The sequence below is a fragment of the Bos grunniens genome, chromosome 4 (assembly GCF_055505025.1).
Source record: "Bos grunniens cultivar Pamir isolate PY7600 chromosome 4, Bosgru_T2T1.0, whole genome shotgun sequence".
NCBI lineage: Eukaryota > Metazoa > Chordata > Mammalia > Artiodactyla > Bovidae > Bos > Bos grunniens.
Genome location: NC_141168.1, coordinates 14,664,500 through 14,688,872, shown reverse-complemented (window position 1 = coordinate 14,688,872; position 24,373 = coordinate 14,664,500). Strand labels below are relative to the sequence as shown.

Sequence of the window (24,373 nt, the reverse complement as noted above, 5' to 3'; positions counted from 1 at the left end):
ATACATCTCACCCTCTCCTCCCCTCTCCCCATGTCCATAAGTCGATTCTCTGTCTGTTTCTCCATCGCTGCCTTGTAAATAATTTCTTCTTTTTTACTGAAGGAATTTTTATTCTAAAAATCTAGAAATTTTCTAGATTCTGTATATGTGCGTTAGAATACGATATTTATCTTTCTCTTTCTGACTTACTTCACTCTGTATAATAGGTTCTATGTTCATGCACCTCTTCAGGACTGACTCAAATGTGTTCCTTTATATGGCTGAGTAATATTCCATTCTGTATATGTACCACAATTCCTTTATCCATTCATCTGTCGATGGACATCTAGGTTGCTTCCATGTTCTAGCTGTTGTAAATAGTGCTGCAGTGAACAATGTTTGGCTTCCTTAGGGTATATGCCTAGGAGTGGGATTGCTGGGTCATATGGTGGTTTTATTCCTAGTTTTTTAAGGAATCTCCATACCATCTTCCATAGTGGCTGTATCAATTTACATTTCCACCAACAGTGCAAGAGTGTTCCCTTTTCTCCACACCCTTTCCAGCATTTGTTGTTTGTAGACTTTTTGATGACGGCCATTCTGAACAGTGTGAGGTGATATCTCATTGTGGTTTTGATTTGCATTTCTCTAATAATGAGTGATGTTAAGCATCTTTTCATGTGTGTTAGCCATCTGTATGTCTTCCTTGGAGAAATGTCTGTTTAGATATTTTTCCCACTTTTTGATTGGGTTGTTTGTTTTTCTGGCATTGAGTTGTATGAGCTGCTTGTATATTTTGGAAATTAATCCTTGGTCAGTTGTTTAATTGGCTATTCTTTTCTCCCATTCTGAAGGTTGTCTTTCCACTTTGCTTAGTTTCCTTTGCTGTGCAAAAGCTTTTAAGTTTAATCAGATCCCACTTGTTTACTTTTGATTTTATTTCTGTTACTCTAGGAGGTGGGTCATAGAGGATCTTGCTTTGATTTATGTCATTGAGTGTTCTGCCTATGTTTTCCTATAAGGGTTTTATAGTTTCTGGTCTTAACATTTAGGTCTTTAATCCATTTTGAATTTGTCTTTGTGTATGGTGTTAGGAAGTGTTCTAATTTTATTCTTTTACACATAGCTGTCCAGTTTTCCCAGCACCATTTATTGAAGAGGATGTCTTTGCCCCATTGTATATTCTTGCCTCCTTTGTCAAAAATAAGGTACCCATAGGTGCATGGGTTTATTTCTGGGCTTTCTATCTTGTTCCATTGGTCTATATTTCTATTTTTGTGCCAGTGCCATACTCTCTTGATGACTGTAGCTTTGTAGTATAATCTGAAGTCAGAAAGGTTGATTCCTCCAGCTCCATTCTTCTTTCTCAAGGCTGTTTTGACTATTCAGGGTCTTTTGTGTTTCCATATGAATTGTGAAAATTTTTGTTCTAGTTCTGTGAAAAATGCCATTGGTAATTTGATAGGGATTGCACTGAATCTGTAGATTGCATTAGGCTGTATAGTCATTTTCACAATATTGATTGAGGAAAGTGAAAGTGGAGAGTGAACAAGTTGGCTTAAAGCTCAACATTCAGAAAACGAAGATCTTGGCATCTGGCCCCATCATTTCATGGGAAGTAGATGGGAAAACAGTGAAAACAGTGTCAGACTTTATTTTTCTGGGCTCCAAAATCACTGCAGATGGTGACTGCAGCCATGAAATTAAAAGACACTTACTCCTTGGAAGAAAAGTTATGACCAACCTAGATAGCATATTCAAAAGCAGAGACATTACTTTGCCAACAAAGGTCCTTCTAGTCAAGGCTATGGTTTTTCCTGTGGTCATGTATGGATGTGAGAGTTGGACTGTAAAGAAAGCTGAGCACCGAAGAATTGATGCTTTTGAACTGTGGTGTTGGAGAAGACTCTTGAGAGTCCCTTGGACTGCAAGGAGATCCAACCAGTCCATTCTGAAGGAGATCAGCCCTGGGATTTCTTTGGAAGGAATGATGCTAAAGCTGAAACTCCAGTACTTTGGCCACCTCATGTGAAGAGTTGACTCATTGGAAAAGACTCTGATGTTGGGAGGCATTGGAGGCAGGAGGAGAAGGGGACGACAGAGGATGAGATGGCTGGATGGCATCACTGACTCGATGGACGTGAGTCTGAGTGAACTCCGGGAGTTGGTGATGGACAGGGAGGCCTGGTGTGCTGCGATTCATAGGGTCGCAAAGAGTCGGACACGACTGAGTGACTGAACTGAACTGAAATGAACCCAGGAACATGGAATACCTCTCTATCTGTTTATGTCATCTTTGATTTCTTTCATCAGTGTCTTATAATTTTGTGTGTACAGTTCTTTTGTCTCCTTAGGTAAGTTTATTCCTAGATATTTAATTCTTTTTGTTGCAATGGTGAATGGGATTGATTCCTTAATTTCTCTTTCTGATTTTTCATTGTTAGTATAGAGAGATACAAGTGATTTCTGTGTATTGATTTTGTATCCTACAACTTTGCTAAATTCACTGAATAGCTTTAGTAATTTTCTGATACTATCTTCAGGGTTTTCTATGTACAGTATCATGTCATCTGCAAACAGTGAGAACTTTACTTCTTCTTTTCCAATCTGGATTCCTTTTATTTCTTTTTCTTCTCTGATTGCTGAAGCGAGGACTGCCAGGACTATGTTGAATAATAGTGGTGAAAGTGCACACCCTTGTCTTGTTCCTTATCTTACGGGGAATGCTTTCAATTTTTCACCATTGAGAATAATGTTTGCTGTTGACTTATATATGGCCTTGTGTTACTGTGTTGAGGTAGGTTTCTTCTATGCCCATTTTTTGAAGAGTTTTAATCATAAATGGGTGCTGAATTTTGCCAAAGGCTTTTTCTGCACCTATTATCATATGGTTTTTATATTTCAATTTGTTAATGTGGTATATCACATTGATTGATTTGCATATATTGAAGAATCCTTGCATTCTTGGAAAAAACCCAAGTTGATCATAGTGTATGAGCTTTTTGTGTTGTTGAATTCTGTCTGCTAAAATTTTGTTGAGGATTTTTGCATCTATATTCATCAGTGATGCAAGACTTCACTTCACTTCACTTCACTTCACTTCACTTCATCAGTGATATTGGCCTGTAGTTTTCTTTTTCTGTGTTGTCTTTGGTTTTGGTATCAAGGTGATGGTGGCCTCATAGAATGAGTTTGGAAGTGTTCCTTCCTCTGTAATTTTTTGAAAGAGTTTTAGAAGGATAGGCATTAGCTCTTCTGTAAATGTTTGATAGAATTCTCCTGTGAAGCCGTCTGGTCCTGGGCTTTTGTTTTTTGGAAGACTTTTGATCACAGCTTCAATTTAAGGGCTTATAACTGGGTTGTTCATAATTTCTATTTCTTCCTGGTTCAGTCTTGGAGATTGAGATTTTCTAAGAATCTGTCCATTTCTTCCAGGTTATCCATTTTATTGCCATATAGTCATTCATAATAGTCTCTTATAATCCTTTGTATTTCTACATTGTCTGTTGTAACCTCTTCTTTTTCATTTCTAGTTTTGTTGATTTGATTCTTCTCTCTTTTTGTCTTGATGGGTCTGGCTAAAGGTTTGTCAACTTTGTTTATCTTCTTAAAGAACCAGCTTTTAGTTTTATTAATCTTTACTATTGCTTCTTTCATTTCTTTTTCATTTCTTTCTGCTTGGATCTTTATGATTTCTTTCCTTCTACTAATTTTGGGGGGTTTTTGTTCTGGTTTTTCCAGTTGTTTTAGGTGTAAAGTTAGGTTGTCTATTAGGTGTTTTTCTTGTTTCTTGAGGTAGGATTGTGTTCTATAAACTTCCCTCTTAGAACTGCTTTTGCTGCATCCCACAGGTTTTGAGTTATTGTGTTTTCATTGTCATTTGTTTCTAGAAATTTTTTGATTTCCCTTTTGATTTCTTCAGTAACCTGTTGGCTATTTAGAAACGTGTTGTTTAACCTCCATATGTTTGTGTTTCTACAGCTTTTTTTTTTCTCTTGTAATTGATATCGAGTCTCATAGCATTGTGGTTGAAGAAGGTGCTTGATACAATTTCAATTTTCTTAAATTTACTGAGGTTTGATTTGTGACCCAAAATGTGGTCTATCCTGGAGAATGTTCCATTTGTACTTTAGAAGAAGGTGTATTCTTCTGTTGGACAGAATGTCCTGAAGATATAAATGAGATCCATCTCATCTAATGTATCATTTAAGACTTGTGTTTCCTTATTAATTTTCTGTTTTGATGACCTGTCCATTGGTATGAGTGTGGTGTTTCCTATTATTATTGTGTTACTATCATTTTCTCCTTTTATATCTGCGAGTGTTTGTCTTATGTATTAAGGTGCTCCTATGTTGGGTGCATAGATATTTACAATTGTTATGTCTCCCTCTTGGATTGATCCCTTGATCATTATATAGTGTCTTTCCATATCTCTTGTAATCTTCTTTATTTTAAAGTCTATTGTGTCTGATATGAGGATTGCTACTCCAGCTTTCATTTGCTTCTCATTTGCAAGGAAGATATTTTTGCATCCTCTCACTTTCAGTCTATATGTGTCTTTAGGTCTGAAGTGGATTACTTGTAGACAGCATATATATGGGTCTTGTTTTTGTATTCATTCAGCCAGTTTGTGTCTTTTGGTTGGAGTATTTAATCCATTTACATTTAAAGTTCAGTTCAGTTGCTTAGTCGTCTCTGACTCTTTGTGACCCCATAGACACACCAAGCCACCCTGTCCATCACCAATTCCTGGAGTTTACTCAAACTCATGTCCATTAAGTCGATGATGTCATCCAACCATCTCATCCTCTGTCGTCCCCTTCTCCTCCTGCTTTCAATCATTCCCAGCATCAGGGTCTTTTTAAAGGAATCAGTTCTTTGCATCAGGTGGCCAAAGTATTGGAGTTTCAGCTTCAACATCAGTCCTTCCAGTGAATATTCAGGACTGATTTCCTTTAGGATGGACTGGTTGTATCTCCTTGCAGTCCAAGAGAGTCTCAAGAGTCTTCTCCAACATCACAGTTCAAAAGCATCAAATCTTCAGCGCTCAACTTTCCTTACAGTCCAACTCTCAAATCCATACACGACTACTGAAAAAACCATAGCCTTGACTAGATGGACTTTTTTGGCAAACTAATGTCTCTGCTTTTTAATATGCTGTCTAGGTTGGTCATAACTTTTCTTCCAAGGAGCAAGCGTCTTTCCATTTCATGGCTGCAGTCACCATCTGCAGAGATTTTGGAGACCCCCAAAATAAATTCTATCACTGTTTCCACTGTTTCCCCATCTATTTGGCATGAAGTGATGGGACCAGATGCCATGATCTTAGTTTTCTGAATTTTGAGCTTTAAGCCAACTTTTTTACTCTCCTCTTTCACTTAAATCTAGAGGCTCTTTAGTTCTTTGCTTTCTGCCATATGTGTGATGTCATTTGCATATCTGAGGTTATTGATATTTCTCCCAGCAATCTTGATTCCAGCTTGTGCTTCATCCAGCCCAGCGTTTCTCATGCTGTACTCTGCATACAAGCTAAATAAACGGAGTGGCAATTTACAGCCTTGATATACTCCGTTCCCTATTTGGAACCAGTCTACTGTTCCATGTACAGGTCTAACTGTTGCTTCCAGACCTGCATACAGATTTCTCAGGAGGCAGGTCAGGTGGTCTGGTATTCCCATCTCTTGAAGAGTTTTCTACAGTTTGTGGTAATCCACACAGTCAAAGGCTTTGACATAGTCAATAAAGCAGAAATATATATATTTTTTGTACTCTCTTGCTTTTTTGATAATCCAACGGATGTTGGAAATTTGATCACTGGTTCCTCTGCCTTTTCTAAAATCCAGCTTGAACATCTGGAAGTTCACGGTTCAGGTACTGTTGAAGCCTGGCTTGGAGAATTTTGAGCCTTACTCTACTAGCGTGTGAGATGAGTGCAATTGTGTGGTAGTAGTAGCATTCTTTGGCATTGCCTTTCTTTGGGATTAGAATGAAAACTGACCTTTTCTAGTCCTGTGGCCACCGCTGAGTTTTCCAAATTTGCTGGCATATTGAATGAAGCATTTTCATAGCGTCATCTTTTAGGATTTGAAGTAGTTCCACTGGAATTCCATCACTTCCACTAGATTTGTTTGTAGTGATGCTTCCTAAGGCCCACTTGACTTCACATTCCAGGATGTCTGGCTCTAGGTGAATAATCATACCATCGTGATTATCTGGGTTCTGAAGATCTTTTTAATATAGTTCTTCTGTGTTTTCTTGCCACCTCTTCTTAATATCTTCTGCTTCTGTTAGGTCCGTACCATTTCCATCTTTTATGGAGTCCACCTTTGCATGAAATATTCCCTTGGTATCTCTAATTTCTTGAAGAGATTTCTAGTCTTTCCCATTCTACTGTTTTCCCCTATTTCTTAGCACTGATCACTGAGGAAGGCTTTCTTATCTCTCCTTGCTATTCTTTGGAACTCTGCATTCAAATGGGTATATCTTTCCTTTTCTCCTTTGCTTTTCGTTTCTCTTCTTTTCAAAGCTATTTGTAAGGCCTCCTCAGACAGCCATTTTGCTTTTTTGCATTTCTTTTTCTTGGGGATGGTCTTGATCCCTGTCTCCTGTACAATGTCACAAACCTCCATCCATAGTTCATCAGGGACTCTGTCTATCAGATCTAGTCCCTTAATCCTATTTCTCATTTCCACTGTATCATAAGGGATTTGATTTAGGTCATACCTGAATGGTCTAGTGGTTTTCCCTACTTTCTTCAATTTCAGTCTGAATTTGGCAATAAGGAGTTAATGATCTGAGCCATAGACAGCTCCCAGTCTTGTTTTTGCTGACTGTTTAGAACTTCTTTATCTTTGGCTGCAAAGAATATAATCATTCTGATTTCAGTATTGACCATCTGGTGATGTCCATATGTAGAGTCTTCTCCTGTGTTGTTAGAAGAGGGTGTTTGCCATGACCAGTGCATTTTCTTGGCAAAACTCTTTAGCCTTTGCCCTGCTTCATTCTGTACTTCAAGGCCAAATTTGGCTGTTACTGTAGGTATTTCTTGACTTCCTACTTTTGCATTCCAGTCCCCTATAATGAAAAGGACATCTTTTGGGGGTGTTAGTTCTAGAAGGTCTTGGGGTCTTCATAGAACCGTTCAACTTCAGCTTCTTTAGCATTACTGGTTGGGCAATAGACTTGGATTACTGTGATATTGAATGGTTTGCCTTGGAAATGAACAGAGATCATTCCGTCATTTTTGAATTGCATCCAAGTACTGCATTTCAAACTCTTTTGTTGACTATGATGGCTACTCCATTTCTTCTAAGAGATTCTTGCCCACAGTAGTAGATATAATGGTCATCGGTGTTAAATTCATCCATTCCAGTCCATTTTAGTTCTCTGATTCCTAAAATGCTGACATTCACTCTTGCCATCTCCTGTTTGACCACTTCCAATTTGCCTTGATTTATGGACCTGATGTGAAGAGCTGACTCATTTGAAAAGACCCTGATGCTGGGAAAGATTGAGGGCAGGAGAAGAAGGGGATGACAGAGGATGAGATGGTTGGATGACATCACTGACTCAATGGACATGAGTTTGGGTAAACTCCAGGAGTTGGTGATGGACAGGGAGGCCTGATGTGCTGTGGTTCATGGGATCACAAAGAGTCGGACATGACTGAGTGACTGAACTGAACTGAATGGACCTAACATTCCAGGTTCCTATGCAACATTGCTCTTTACAGCATCAGACTTTGCTTCCATCACCAGTCACATCCACAACTGGATGTTGTTCTCCCTTTGGCTCTGTCTCTTCATTTTTTCTGGAGTTATTTCTCCACTGATCTCCAGTAGCATATTGGGCACCTACCAACCTGGGGAGTTCATCTTTCAGTGTCCTATCTTTTTTCCTTTTCATACCATTCACGGGGTTCTTAAGGCAAGAATACTGAAGTGGTTTGCCATTTCCTTCTCCAGTGGACCACATTTTGTCAGAACTCTCCACCATGACCCGTCTGTCTTGGGTGGCCCTGCATGGCAAGACCCGTAGTTTCATTGAGTTAGATAAGGCTGTGGTACATGTGATCAGATCGATTAGTTTTCTGTGATTGTGGTTTTCAGTCTGTCTGCCCTGTGATGGAGAAGGATAAGAGGCTTATGGAAGCTTCTTGATGGGAGAGACTGACTAAGGGAGAAACTGGGTCTTGTTCTGATGGGTGGGGCCATGCTCAGTAAATCTTTAATCCAATTTTCTGTTTATGGGTGGAGCTATGTTCCCTCCCTGCTATTTACCTGGGGCCAAACTATTGCACTATTGAGAAGGCAATGGCACCCCACTCCAGTATTCTTGCCTGGGAAATCCCATGGACGGAGGAGCCTGGTAGGCTACAGTCCATGGGGCCGCTAAGAGTTGGACACGACTGAGTGACTTCACTTTCATTTTTCACTTTCATGCATTGGAGAAGGAAATGGCAACCCACTCCAGTGTTCTTGCCTGGAAAATCCCAGGGACAGAGGAGCCTGGTGGGCTTCCGTCTATGGGGTCGCACAGAGTCGGACACGACTGACATGGCTTAGCAGCAAACTATTGTGGAGGTAATGAAGATAATGGAGACCTCCTTCCAAAGATCCCATGCATGCACTGCTACACTCACTGCCCCCAACCCTGCAGCAGGCCACCACCAACCCATGCCTCTCCTGGAGACTCTTGGACACTCCCAGGCAAGTCTGGGTCAGTCTCTTGTTGGGTCACTGCTCCTTTCTTCTGGGTCCTGGTACACAAAAGATAAAGGTTGGGCTTCCCTTGTGGCTCAGCCAGTAAAGAACCCGCCTGCAGTGTGGAAAACCTGGGTTCAATCCCTGGGTTGGGAAGATCCCCTGGAGAAGGGAAAGACTACCCACTCCAGTATCCTGGACTAGAGAATTCCATGGACAGTATGTCCATGGGGTTGCAAAGAGTCAGACACAACTGAGCAAACACCAAGTAGGAACATTTAAAGTAATTGTTGATATGTATGTTCCTATTGTAATTTTCTTAATTGTTTGTTGTTGGTTTTGTAGATCCTTTTTCTTCTCTTGTATTTCTTGACTATATACATCCCTTTAACATATGTTGTAAAGCTGGTTTGGTGGTACTGAATTCTCTTAACTTTGCTTGTCTGAAAAGCTTTTTATTTCTCCATCAATTTTGAATGAGATACTTGCTGGCTAGAGCAATCTTAATTGTAGATCGTCCCCTTTCAGTACTTTAACTATATCCTGCCATTTCCTTCTGGCCTGCAGAATTTCTGCTGAAAGATCAGCTGTTAAGCACATGGGATTTCCCTTGTAAACCTGTTGCTTTTCCGTTGCTGCTTTTAATATTCTTTCTTTGAGTTTAGTCATTGTTAGTTTGATTAGCATGTGTCTTGGTGTGTTTCTCCTTGGGTTTATCCTGTATGGGACTCTTTGTGCATCTTGGACTTGATTGACTATTTTCTTTTTCACGTTGGAGAAATTTTCAACTATATCCTTTTCAAACATTTTCTCATACCCTTTCTGTTTTTCTTCTTCTTTTGAAAGTGAAAGTGAAGTTGCTCAGTCGTGTCCGACTCTTTGTGATCCCGTGGACTGTAGCCCACCAGGTGCCTCTGTCCATGGGATTCTCCAGGCAAGAATACTGGAGTGGGTTGCCATTTTCTTCTCCAGGGGAATCTTCCTGACTCAGGGATCAAACCCAGGTCTCCCGCATTGCAGCAGACGCTTTAACCTCTGAGCCACCAGGGAAACCTGGGACCCCTATAATTTGAATGTTGGTGTGTTTGATATTGTCCCAGAGGTCTCTGAGACTACCCTCACTTCTTTTCATTCTTTTTACTTTATTCTGCTCTTTAGAAGTTATTTCCGCCATTTTATCTTCCAGTTCACTGATTCATTCTTCTGCTTCAGATATTCTGTTATTGATTCCTTCTAGAGTATTTTTAATTCCAGTAATTGTGTTGTTTGTCTTTGTATGTTTATTCTTTAATTCTAGGTTTTTGTTGATTGATTGCATTTTCTCCATTTTGTTTTCAAGGTTCTTGATCATCTTTCCTATCACTATTCTGAATTCTTTTTCAGGGAGTTTGCCTATTTCCTCTTCATTTATTTCAACTTCTGTGTTTCTAGTTTATTCCTTCATTTGTGTAGTATTTCTCTGCCTTTTCATTGTTTTTTTCATTATTGTGCTTGAGGTCTCCTTTTCCCAGGCTTCACAGTTTAATTCTTTCTTCCTTTTGGTTTCTGCCCTCCTAATGAAGGAAATTGCAACCCACTTCAGTACTCTTGCCTGGAAAATCCCATGGAGTGGAAGCTTACAGTTCATGGGGTCGCAAAGAGTCAGACACGACTGAGCGACTTCACTTTCACTTCACTAATGATGGTACAGGGGTTTGTGTGAGCTTCATATAGGGTGAGGTTTGTGCTGAGTTTTTGTTTGTTTGTTTTTCCTCTGATGGACAAGGTTGAGTGAGGTGGTAATCCTGTCTGCTGATAATTGGGTTTGTATTTTCATTTTGTTTGTTATTTAAATGAAGTGTCCTGGACAAGGTGCTACTGGTGGTTGGGTGATGCCAGGTCTTGTATTCAGGTGGTTTTCTTTGTGTGAGTTCTCATTATTTGATACTTCCTAGGGTTAGTTCTCTGGTAGTCTAGGGTCTTGGTGTCAGTGCTCCCACTCCAAGGGCTCAGGGCATGATCTAGTCTTTGTCTCTACTACAGCTTCAGCTGTCCACTTGACACTATTCCAGTCAGCTGGATGGAAGAGGACGTCTGCTGGGAACTTCTGGAAAGGATCTTTTTTCCTTACAGTGGGACAGATGTGCAGAGTACTCTCTGGTACAACTCCTTCACTCTTCCCACCTTTAATGTGGACATGGAATGCTCTCATGTGTGGAACTGCAGCAGCCACCATGTGGCCAGTGTCACTGACAGAGCGAGGCTGACCCACCTGCTTCAAGAGGCAGCAGGTTTGGGCCATCCCAAGCTGGCTCCCCTGGCCTGGACACAGGCTTCCTCATGCTCCATCTAAACCTCAAACAGCCACCTCTACCTTCTCATTTTCAAATTACACTTCTTTTCTTTTCTGCTTCTTTTCTTAAACAAAGATGTTGATACAGTGTGTCTTCGTGAATTTTAATCTAATGCACATCTAAATGAGCACATGCCATTTTAAAAGGCTATTTTTAAGTAAAAGTGGTCACCCATGAATTACCTAAAATCATGCTGAAGAATCGAATGATGCACATAACAGCATGGGACTAGTCAGATGTTTGGACAGCATGAAGGTGGGGGAAACCAAGGGTAGCAGATGGTGGGGGTGGGGAGGTAGGTGGAAGGGGTAGGGAGCAGAGTAGACCTGTTATTAAGTGAAAGAGCTTTGCATTCTAAGTGAAAGTCATGAGGAGAATGGTCCCTGTTGAAGAGGCCAGGGATGAGGGTTAGTATGACATAGCACACATCTATGTATGTGTGCTTGTCATTTCTGTGAAGCAGGTTAACAAATCTGAAGAAAACATCTTTGCATGGTTGTGCAAGAGCTTGGACCCTCAAGATATTTTATTCTTCTGAGATATTGAACTATTTCTGTGAAGTTTGAACCTAGGGAACTGAGTTGGGTCCCAGACTAAATAAATATTCTTATCCGCATTTTATATGGCTTGGTACTTATACTTCTTTTCCTAACTTCAAACATAGAGTGGCCCAGAAGTATGCATCTGTGTTCATTAATCTGTATTTGTCACCTGTATTTTCCATGCACATGGCTTTGTGGCCTTGGAGGATTACTTAAACCTGTGACTAGGTTGGGTGCTGATTGGGCTCAAGCAAACATATTGATATTTATATTGGCAATAACAGGAGTCATTGGCCTCTAAAGGTAATCTTATGCCCTTTGCTTCAGTGAATCTGCATTTCCTTTTCTTTGGCTTCCCTAGTCACTTTTCCCGGCTAATACATCACCAGTCACTGAGGCTGAGTTGTTCTGGCTCTTTAACACTCCAATGTATAGGGAAATTTTAAATAAGAATGTCTCCCTTGAAAAAATGATATACTAAGAAACTTACTAAAAAACTGAAGGAAGCAATCAGAACAACTCAAGGTTAGTGCATAGCATGTTCTTTTTTACTTACGTGAATTCTAGAACCAGGCTGCATTTTCCTTGAGAATCTCATTCACAGGTCCCATTAGTTTGGGGACCTTTCTATTTTTATAGCTGCATGTGTTTTTCTCCATATTTTATGTGCAAGGTCAGAAACCTTTTCCTTTTCCTGTAAAGGGCCAAATTGTAATTGTTTTAGGCTTTGCAAGCAATATGTAGATATAGATAGATATATCATATCACATATCATATATCATAACTACTCTGCTCTTGAACATGAGCAGCCCTAACGAATAGGTGAATGAGTGAATGCAGCCATGTTTTTTTGTTGGGGGAGGTGGTCTGGACATTAATATTCTCATGAATAACATGAATATCCAGAGGAAAAAAGGGGAAATGGGAGAAGTTAACAATCATTGACCTACATATCAGAATTTTGTTGAAGTGCCAACTGAATTCAATTATGTTTCTGTCAGAATTCACATTGCTGTCTTGTCCCACTTGCAGCAACATCCTACCTCCACTCCTCAAGGTTAGGTTGGTAAAGCAGACTTAATGGAAGGACAATTAATTTTTATCATAGAGGTTCCCAGGTATGTAACCTGAGACCACAGTTGCCAGAAGAGCACGTGCAAATGCCATCATGAAATAATTTGGAAACTTTCCTCTTCTGAATATGATGGCCTGGTGAGGCATTTCTTAAGAGAAAACATTCTGCTGGATTGGAAGGAATTGAGACAAGGAAGAGAACCAGAGAAAGTTGGAGGTAAATGTGATGGTGAATATCAAAACAGAGCATCATAAATGGAAGATGACAAGAAAGAAGGAGAATTATAGTACACATGTGTGTGCACGCACGCTCAGTCGTGTCTGACTCTTTGTGACCGCATGGACTGTTAGCTTGTCAGGTTCCTCTGTCCATGGGATGTTCCAGGCAAGAATACTGGAGTGGGTTGCCACTTCCTCCTCCAGGGATCTTCCCAACCCAGGAATTGAACCCATATCTCCTGTGTCCTCTATATTGCAGGTGGACTTTTAACTGCTGAGCCACCAGGGAAGCCCATTATGGTACATACCACATAGCAATTTTTTGAAAAAGACAATTTTATTTCAACTATATTTATATCCCCACCATGAAAACATTTTCATGATTTGTCTCGGAGCTCCATCATCCCAACCTGTTTCAATGCATCCACCTTGCTTTTATGTGATACATTTCCTAAATCAAAGTAATGGGTATCCAAAAAACCAGTAGGCATCTTGAATTCCACTCTAGGAGGAAGACATAGTCCTGGGACATACAATGATGAGCAACTTTTCACAAGTGCTGTAACTTTCAGAACTTTTAGTCACTATCACTTTCCTACTTTATCCTTGTGAGTTACAGCCATTAGACAGGTTTACATTTAGCAAATGTAGCAGAGAAGACAGGTTCACACAGTACAAGTCATGTCAAGCTGACCCCATTTTCTTTGGCATGAGCTCATTAGATTAAAGAATTTAGAGAAAAATTGGAATCTTGCCTGTCTTGTTCAGCAAAGTACTTGACAATGTTTCCATGGTATTTTTGCAGTTTCCATGGTATTTATGCAGGTATGCAGCTGATACATGCTCTTGCAGCTGCACTCCAAGGTAGATTCCCATATGAATCTAGAAAAGTAATTAACAAATTTCTCCTAAATGCTATCTCAGAGTCCATGTGAAATGTGGCAGGAAGTCCCTGAGACCTCTGACTTGAGATGACAGAAAGCCAAGTAGCTATTTGCTAATGACCCAGAGCTGAGAAAACGCTCAGCCCAGCTGGCGCTAGTGGTAAAGAACCTGCCTGCCAACACAGGGAGACTTAAGAGACACTGGGTCGATCCCTAGGTCAGGAAGATCCCTTGGAGAAGGAAATAGCAACCCACTCCAGTATTCTTGCCTGGAGAATCCCATGGACAGAGGAGCCTGGAGGGCTACAGTCCCTAGGGTTGCCCAGAGTTGGACATGACTGAAGCAACTTAGCATAGCATAGCACACAGCACAGAGCTGAGAAGAATCAGCACAACAGATGACCAGATCAAGGCACCAAAGAGATAATATCCAATGTAAAAATCTCCCTGACTTGTCCAAGTAGCTCTCCAATTATCTAAATCACTTAAGTGCTACTATCAGAATCAGCTTAGACTCACATTTTCATATAATTGCAGTCCTGGACAAACAGGATATAAGGAGGCCAAGCCCAATGTCAGAGCTTCAAGTCACATTAGCCAATCATCTTTCTGGGCTTTTGTCTCCTCTCTGCTCAAGAATCTTACTTGTCACCATTATCTTGTGGCAAAGTCCTCCTTTGATACACCATCGCCAGTACATGGGTTTCTCCTGTCCCTAATATATTTGTGTCAATACCCACTTGGTACCCCAGGTTCTTAGAGAAAGGGTTCAGTCTTGCTGGCACCAGTCTGAAGCCAGACTGTCAACACCAAACCCAACTTACTGCTTCTCTGCTTCCTGATTGGCTCAATTTAGAAAAAATTTCATCGAGTAAGTAGATTTTAAAAGTAAACTAGCACATGCATTGGAGAAGGAAATGGCAACCCACTCCAGTGTTCTTGCCTGGAGAATCCCAGGGACAGGGGAGCCTGGTGGGCTGCCGTCTATGGGGTCACACAGAGTTGGACACGACTGAAGCGACTTAGCAGCAGCAGCAGCAGCACAAAATTTGAATTTGGTTTTCCGCTCTATAAAGAGGACAAGTTTTCTTAAAATATTGAGTTGCCTTTGATAACAGATTTTAAGTTTACTTTCTAAGTGACCTGTTCTATATTTGCCTTTGAAATCTTTGATTGTCACTTTGGTTAAGTGAGTCAGTATTGTTTCATGGTGAAAATTGTGCCATGAGGATCCAGATGACAGGATTGGGACCAGGAAGTGGATATTATGAAAGAGTGTGTGCGTGTGTGTGTGCACGCGTGCATGTGCATGCTCAGTCATGTCCAACTCTTTGTGACTCCATGGACTGTGGCCCACCAGTCTCCTGTGTCCATGGATTTTCCAGGCAAGAATACTGGAATGGGTTGCCATTTCCTTCTCCAGGGTATCTTCCTGACCCAGGAAATGAACTCATGTCTCTTGATTCTCCTGCACTGGTAGGCAGGTTCTTTACCAGCTGAACCATCAGGGAAACCCACATGAAAGAGCATACCATGACTTAATGGAGCAAAGACCTTCTTAACAACAGATGGAAACCATCCGGGCGCAGCAAGAGGCTCCCTCTGTGTGATTAATGGAGAATAAATCTAGCAGTACTTTCATTAAAAGAAAGTTAATGTTCTTTGGTAAGCTTTGTTTTATCTTAGTCTTTATCACTTGAATATAAATTAGTATATTTTGGTGTTTGAAACAGTATTATCTCTGCAGTTACCAGTGGTACAGCCTGAAAGAAAGTCTGAGTTTGTGATTGTGTTGCCCTGATTAGGCTTTGTTGATTGCAGAGTAACAGCAAGCTGAGCTGAAGAAGGGTTCCCAGAGGAAGAAAAGAATCTCTGGGCCAAGCCTCCCCAACACTGGGAGTTCGTAAGCATTGTATGCAGGTGGTGGTTACAAACACAGAGAAGTTTTGATTCTTGGTAGGGACCAGGAATTTATAGTTTTAAAAAGCTCCTCGGAATTCTTCTAGTGTATTTGGTTTAGGGACCTTATTTTGTGAAGCTCTTCTATACACCTTTCTCCTGAAACTGTCCAATTTGGAGGGATGGCACCATGTGAGCAAAGGTATTTTATTGACACCTGTATGTGAGAGATCAGGCTTCCTGGTGGCTCAGACAGTAAAGAATCCGCTTGCAGTGTGGGAGACTGGGGGTTGATCCCTGGGTCAAGAAGATCCCTGAATAAGGGAATGGCTGCCTGCTCCAGTATTCCTGGGGCTTCCCAGGTGGTTCAGTGGTAAAGAACCCGCCTGCCAATGCATGAGATGCTAGAGACATGAGTTTGATCCCTGGGTCAGGAAGATCCCCTGGAGAAGGAAATGGCAACCCACTCCAGTATTCTTGCCTGGAAAATTCCATGGATAGTGGAGCCTTGTGGGCTACAGTTCATGGGGTTGCAAAAAGCTGGACAAGACTGAGCAACTAACACCTTAACTTTCTTTCACCTCATGTGAGAGATCCGAGGTCTCCCGAGGTAAAACAAGTTGAGAGTGGGGTCCATGCTCCAGAATTGATTCTCTTTACATAGTCATCAGGCTTGTGTTGGCAAGCATAGCCTGCACCCCAGGAAACAATGCCCTGAAGTGTCCCACTGCGGGTTACAGGGTCACTCAAATCACCCTCAAGTGAGAGGAAGAGAATGTCAGAAGGATGCCCATCTCCTTACTGATGCAGGGCTCCAAGCAGGGATGAGGACAAATCCACATGCCAGGCATGTTTTAACCCTTAGGAAAGTCCCAGCAGATCATGCTGCTGTTAATCAAGTCTCAGCGGGCTGGGTGGCACATGCTGTTGGAGAGCATAGGACCCTTCATGCTTTCAGAGAGTTATAAAGCCTGGACCCAGCCCTTTCTCCATTTTTTGTCTTTTACTATTGGATAAAAGTTGGCTTAAAGCTCAACATTCAGAAAACTAAGATCATGGCATCCGGTCCCATCACTTCATGGCAAATAGATGGGGAAACAGTGGCTGACTTTATTTTTCTGGGCTCTAAAATCACTGCAGATGGTGATCGCAGCCACGAAATTAAAAGATGCTTACTTCTTGAAAGGAAAGTTATGACCAATCTAGGCGGCATATTAAAAAGCAGAGACATTACTTTGTCCACCTAGTCAAGGCTATGGTTTTTCCAGTGGTCATGTATAGATGTCAGAGTTGGACTGTAAAGAAAGCTGAGTGCCGAAGAATTGATGCTTTTGAACTGTGGTATTGGAGAAGACTCTTGAGAGTCCCTTGGACTGCAAGGAGATCCAACCAGTCCATTCTAAAGGAGATCAGTCCTGGGTGTTCATTGGTAGGACTGATGTTGAAGCTGAAACTCCAATACTTTGGCCACCTCATGCGAAGAGTTGACTCGTAGGAAAAGACCCTGATGCTGGGGAGGGATTGGGGGCAGGAGGAGAAGGGGACGACAGAGGATGAGATGGTTGGATAGCATCACCGACTCGATGGACATGGGTTTGGGTGAACTCCGGGACTTGGTGATGGACAGGGAGGCCTGGCGTGCTGCGGTTCATGGGGCTGCAAAGAGTTGGACACAACTGAGCGACTGAACTGATGGGATATCTCATTTCTGCACAAAGTGCATGGCAATGATTGCTATCTATAGACACTGAAGAACACTCACCATCCACAGATATGGACTTCTCCAGCCTGGTTCTCCAAACTCTCCAGAGAGGCAGGTCCCCACAAAGGGCAGCAATAAGCCTTTCATGATGGTGATGATAACAACAGTTCTAACATATCTTGAGCACTTACTATGTGCCCTTTACTGTCTAAAGCTCATTATATCCCTAAACTCAAGTAGTGAGCTAGGTTTTTTTTTATCCCCATTTTACAGTGAAGGAAACCACAGCAAACAAGTCAAACCAAGATAGGTGATGACACTGGACAGTCAGTATATAGAATGAGAGAAGTAAGCAAGCTCTATATTTTTAGAAGTTACATAATAGAAACTGAGCTTTGCATCATCCCATAGAGGTCTTAAGAATTGGAGCCAAGGCTAAACCTCGTTTTCTTAACTCTGAATACAGTGCATTCTCTTCATACTCCATTTCCTCCTGTCCAATAAGTTGAGGTTATTTGCACCTGAAAACAGCCATTTTCTGGGGGGCATTGTCTAAAAGTCCATACTAGAATGTTCACTTTGTATCATATTGACTGTGTGTGCAGTCCTCATTGAGAGAGAAGGAAATGAGACACCTTTTTGTGACAAGAGAAAGACCAAGAAAACATTTTCTTTACTTCCCTATCTTTCTGTTGGAGAAGACATAATTCCTGGAGTGAAATAATTTTAGGAGCTTTTCTTTATGAAGGGATGGAGGAAGAAAGGAAAAAGGAAAAACAAGATACTATAGATCTGAGGGATATGCTTAAACTTGGAAATGGTCTGGGGGCGAAAACAGGGTTTTTGGTACAAAGATGTATCCTTAGGCTCTTTGTCTTGATCAAGGAGGAGGAGCATTTTGGCTCTGTCCAGAAGCTAACAGCATCAGGAAGGATGTGACTTAGGGAGACTCCAGCCAGTTCACATGAGAGGCTGTCTGTTTCTAGCCAATAGGCAGATATTTTCAAACTCTGGCAAAATCTTGTAACTTTTTACTTTAATTTTATATGAAGAAGGCCCAAAGCAGACACATCTCTGGTTGCTTATCAAAAACTGAAACCAGGAATACAGTGGAGAGGAAGCTGAGAGGGACAAGAGTCAGTGACATTGACCTGTTGGTACATGTAAGTTGACCCCAGGTCTTGTTTTTCTAGGGACAGTTCTGGTTTATGCATGCTGCCTTGGAGCAACTGTCAACTGTGCCATCTTTCCGTCTCAAAATTGTCCCAGTTTGATCACTGAATTACATGGTTGCACTGGTTACATAGCATGGTCTCAGATAATCCTCAGAATTGGATGAGTAAGGGAGAGGTAGGGTTAGAGTTTGCTGTTATCTGTTGCATGCTCTTTGTCTCTAAAGGGAGTTGAAATGTACAGAAGTAGACCCCATATGGTTAAGAACTACTTTTGGCTTTCTTGGTTTATTGGGTAATGGTAATGACACAAAGAAATATTGAACAGAACTCAACAGTTGAACAGACTCTGCATCACTTGCACAATGAAATGCTTCTAACAGATTAATGCATAAATTCTGTTCTCAATGTGCATATTCCCTCTCTTCAGATTTGTAAAAGGTTATTTCTTATAATACAGAATTTTGTCTAATATCAAAGCTTCCCAGCCTCCTGAGCTATGAAAAATTAATATTTGTGGTGTAAGCCACCTAGTCTATCTTTCTTTGTTATAGCAGCTCAAACCAACTTACATAATACACATCCTTCACCTTATCTCTGGAATGGCAAACATTTCCCGCTTTCAAACTTCTTCCACCTGGTCCAATGATTTCATGCTCAAACCCCATTATACTTTTCCCTTGATCCATACCACATTTGCACAGGAACACCGTGCTCCAAATATTCTCTGGATGACCCAGGCGACAGTGGAGAGTTCAAGGAGCGCTGAAGGACAGAGAACACACCTGTGGCCAAGACTTTTATGTCCTCAGAGTAACAGATCTAATTTTGTCAAATGTATCTGCATTTGTACTTTTTTTGGTTGCTATTCAAAATAGTACATGGTTTGGGCTGGGGTTTGGGAGGTCTACTTTGGGACAGTGGTACAGATTTCTGGCACAAATCATGCCTGCTGTAGCAATAAAATTCCAGACAGAAACAAGAATATCTTGGAGAATGAAAGAAATAGGTAGGTGAAACCGTGGAAAATAAAAGATCTGTGATTTTTTTTTTTTTTTTTTTTTTAGGATCTGTGATTTTTTTAAACACTCTCCAGGGTCAGAGCATAGCAAAGTGATGAGACTAAGAACAGCGGAGACTTCATCTCAACTTTACTACGACAAGGGCAGTAACTCTCGGAAGTCAGTCTTAACATTCTACATCTTAGTGTCATTATCTCTGTAAAAATGTGCTGGTAACGTAGACCCATACCCTTATTCATCTTAATAGCCTCAACATCCACACAGAATTTGGCATAGAGTAGATGAATATCAATTTATTTTGATGCGGCTGAATGAATGACTAGATCACCTTTCAAATTCCATCTTCATATAATAGTTCAACTCTAAGTCCACCATCTTCTCAACAGCCAGATTGAAGAGAAAGTATGTAAAAATCAACTAATTTCACTTGAACGTATTTGGTTTTATAAATGATTTTATTTAAGTAGTGCGTTCAGGATGGGAGGAAGGTGAAGCTGGCTAGCAGAGAGGGTCATGAAGAGATGAAGCTGTTTAGTTGGAGGCGATGGTCTGCTTAATCCAGCTCACGTAGTTGCAGACCTTGGTGTAGACACCAGGCTTGTTTTTCTGAGCGCAGCCATAGCCCCAGGAGACAATGCCCTGGAGCTTTCCACTGCAGACCACAGGGCCACCGGAGTCACCCTGGGTGAGAAGGAAGAGCCAGTTACAACCCACAGCTCTGCCGAGAGGGGAGAAAGGCTCAAAGGTGTTCCTCCTTTACCCAGGGACCATGTTTCTAAATGCTGATCCTCTATGAGCCCAACTCTTTCCCAGGGAAATCAACTCTCATTCTCCACACTGTACTCCTATTCTTCTCCTCCCTCCTTCTCTCTCCCCTTTTTCCTCAACTGCAGGTCTGTGAGGCCAAGAAGAGATGAGGAACGGGAAGTTCGATGCTGCCCATCCAGCCAGGCTCCTTTCAAAGTTCTCTGCTCCTATATCCTTCCTCAGAAGGGCACCAGGATATACTGTTCGCACAAGATCTGTATATCTTTTCCCCTGAACCTTAACCATTAACACGGCAAAAAGAAAACTTGTTATTTTTCCCCAGCCTATCCTGAGCCCACATGATCAGTCCCAGAGACAGCGTTTCAATGTTCTGAGTTTCAGGAACTGGGGTGGAGATACGTGAGGCTGAGCTGAAGGACAAGGAGCATGAAGCAGCTCACCTGGCAGGAGTCCTTTCCGCCCTCCAGGTAGCCCGCACAGAACATGTTGCTGGTGATCTGGCCTGGGTAGGCACTTTTGCAAGAGCTGTCTGATAGGATGGGAGCCTTCAGACACTGCAGGACATCAGGGTAGCTGGCTGTTGGGGACGAGATTGAAAAGAGAAGAGGATTACCCATACATTCTGGGAAATGTCTTTCTCAATACCTCTCCCCATCTTCCCAATATTCCCATTCCTTCCCTCTAATTGCTAGTAGCGTCTATTTTGGAAGAACAACCATTATCTGGAGGGTCTTCCAAGTGGTTTTAGTCAGCAAATTGTCCTCTCCCTAATACTAGTATCTGGAGAAGGAAATGGCAACCCCCTCCAGTACTCTTGCCTAGAAAATTCCATGGATGGAGGAGCCTGGTGGGCTACAGTCCATGGGGTCACAAAGAGTCGGACACGACTGAGTGACTTCACAACAACTAATATTAGAGTCAGGACCACATATCTTCAACCTAGAGACTTTATTTCTGAAGCAGGGCTGTACTTTGAGCAGTTCCAACCTCAGCCTCTGTTCTACATACCTCCTCATTCCTTGCTTCTCTGCAAATCACGATTCATATTTTAGCTGCATGTCTGGCAATGTTAGCATAGTGCTTTCTTTCTGTGTTGTCAAGCAGACGGAGCCTACACATTTCAGTTAAATATCCTAAGATTCCACAGAACCCCACTCTCCTCTGGGAACGCTGCCTTGAGTGACATAGGGCTACCTGACCCTGAACCTGGTTTTCACCTCTAGGATTCTCAGACCTGGGGACCGTGTTCCCGTGAGACTTACTGCCACTGCTTTTGGTGTTGCCCCAGCCAGAGATGAGACACTGGGTGCCAGCAGAGGCACAGGATGTTGGCAGAGAGATAGAGGCTACTCGGCTGTTGAGACTGGCAGCTGATTTCAGTTTAATCAGCATGATGTCGTTGTTTAAGGTGTTTGAGTTGTAGCTGGGATGGACGATGCTCTTGGATGCGCTGATGAATTGCTCATTGCCCTCAGCGACATTAATGTTGTCTTCTCCCAGACGCACTTGGATTCCGCTGGATCAAAAGATGACAAGTTCTCTAAGTCTCCAGTGTGAGGGCCTCCCCCTCCCCGTGGAGCCCAGTCTTGAGCATAAGCACAGACAGAGGACCCTTGCAGTGCACGTGCACACACACACACACACACACACACTTATCTCCTGCGTCCCCTGCACTGGTAGGGTGATTCTTTACCACTGAGCCACCTGGGAAAGAGCTATGTTAGAATACTCTAGACATATTTAACCACTCACCGTTTTTCTTCCTGTGTCTTTACTGCCTTCATTTGGAAGGCCTCAATGCATACAATGTCTGGTGGGGGTGTATAATGAGGTCTTGGAATCTGAACGCTCCCCCTCAAGCATGACTCTGTAGTTCACCCTGATTGTCTTCGGCATGGTTGAGGATGCCCTGACCTCAGAGAACAGGGCTATTGGTTACTTACGACTTGTAGCAGTGAGCCGCAGACACCACCCACTGGCTGTTGATGAGGGAGCCCCCGCAGAAGTGGTAGCCAGAGTTCAGGGACACTTGGTAGGGGACAGTATTTGCCCCACAGGTGTAGCCGCCCACGATCTTGTCATCATCGTCCACAGGGAAAGCAACTGACAGAGGAAAGTTGGAAACTCTTTATAGAACTGATTCATTGTGGAATTTCTACTCAGTAGCAAGGTTTTGCAGATGAACCAGGAGAAGATAAGTCATGTTCTCTTATGATGCATAATCAGGAAACTGTGATTTAAGTATAATTGTTTTCATAATCTTATTCCATCACATATGCTTCTTACACTATTATAAGTATGTAACTTTTAGGTTTTAATGCTTTAAATTTTATCAATATAATGATTTTTACATTTGTAACATACATACACAGACAAATAAGAGATTCCTTACATAATAAATGTCCTGAAGCCCATTACTTGAGGTTATAATGAATACTTTTTACACAGAACCCTGATGAGCAGACATTTAAGTATGTGTTCAATAAAACTTTGGGGTCACCGTCATTATGTTTATTTATAGAGTTCAATATAGGATAAACACCATATGAAGTAACAGAAAGGAAACTTTTAAATGCCATCCAAGAATGTTCCGACCTGAAAGTAATGGAGAGTTTTATTCTTTTGTTCCCCAAGTGTCTCCTTGGTTCTTGCCTAGATGTTCATCAAATGATTTCATAGAACATTATAAGGTGTGTGTCTCCAATGTTTCCCCTCATCCCACTTGTCTATCTAACAATTTAAATTTATTCAACATTGTAAAGTCATGACCACTGAGTTGTTATGTTTTCTAAGGACTCCAATATCAGAGAGTGTTACATGTACCCTATTATTTGTGTATTTTATAGTAATTTTAGGAAAGAAATTTCTTGGTATATAGATAGATGAAATGAATTTACAACTATGCAATTTGGGAAAATATGGTAGTAAGTATGAATTGTGTAAAAATTAGCAGTATAAAAATAGAAATAGTAATTTTATATTTCTTTTCATGATTGCATGACATATCATATTATATCAGAGGGATATCATTAGTGAAGATGTGGTAAAATCCAGACCAAAGCTTTTATTCATGAGAAATAGAGTGTCTTTGCCTGTTGAGATCCTACCTAAGGTGCTCTTTAGTATAGAAGAGATGTAATGCTCACAAGACTAGTCCCAGTTCTTAAATGCAGATCCTTAGAAAGGACAAAACATTTCCTTAACATTGACTATCATTTCTTTTTCACTGTTGCTTCATAGATAGTACCTTGATGTTCAAGGCAAATTCTTCCTCTTAATGTTTTCTGCATTGATCACCCCTGCTAACCATAATCTCTCACAAATGAGATTTAGTTATTTACAGACATATGTATTATTACAATGTTATTTCAACATCTTAAGCCTCTTGAGTATAGAGATTATATTCAACATTCATTACTGTCTTCCAGAGTAGAAAGCACAACCTTAAATACATCATAGAACCTACTATCAAAACTTACCAGCAGCTCCCAGGAGAGCTAGAAAGATGAAGGTCTTCATGGTTGCTCACCGGTTCTGGACTAGGGACTAGGTTGCAGGGTTTCCATCCACAGCTATTTATATGTCCAGGTTTGTCATTGACACCCATGGCCACAGAGGCCAGGAATGTGATTTCCCAGGGAAATCACAAATCCAAATTTAGAATTCCATGCCACACTGAAGATAAGTCAGCAACCAATTTAAACATCTGCCCATGTCCACTTTGCCAGAAGGTTATGGGAATGAAAGAAATGAGCCCACATGGTGACATGGTTCCTCAAAATAGAAAGTAAGTTACAGTAAGGTCACAGAACAGGGCTACAGGTGGCCTGATTCCCAGACAAAAAATTTAGGTCCTTGGTTGTCTCGAGTGTGAACATTTATCCTGAGGACTATCCTAAAATCTACACCCTTGAAGTTTAACTAACATTGCTGACTTCACAATATATAATTTGTCTTGTAATAGCTCTGGTTTTATATATCCATGTCAATATTTCATTATTAATAGGAACACTTGTTCCAATGAGAAGAATAAAATCATTCTCATTTGAAATCAAAATAGACCAAGACAGCTAGAAG

General features: G+C 41.3%; 1 protein-coding gene across 1 annotated transcript; it reads right to left on the bottom strand.

Annotated features, from left to right (window-relative positions):
* Positions 1 to 19,945: 19,945 nt before the first annotated feature.
* LOC147373647 (serine protease 1) lies at positions 19,946 to 23,965 on the bottom strand. The gene is made up of 5 exons (XM_086398101.1): positions 23,776 to 23,965; positions 22,240 to 22,399; positions 21,559 to 21,812; positions 20,737 to 20,873; positions 19,946 to 20,209 (listed from the first exon to the last, which is right to left on the bottom strand). The coding sequence occupies exons 1-5, from the start codon at positions 23,813 to 23,815 to the stop codon at positions 20,060 to 20,062; spliced, it is 741 nt and encodes a 246-aa protein (XP_086254227.1). The 5' UTR covers positions 23,816 to 23,965; the 3' UTR covers positions 19,946 to 20,059.
* Between the last annotated feature and the right edge of the window lie 408 nt (positions 23,966 to 24,373).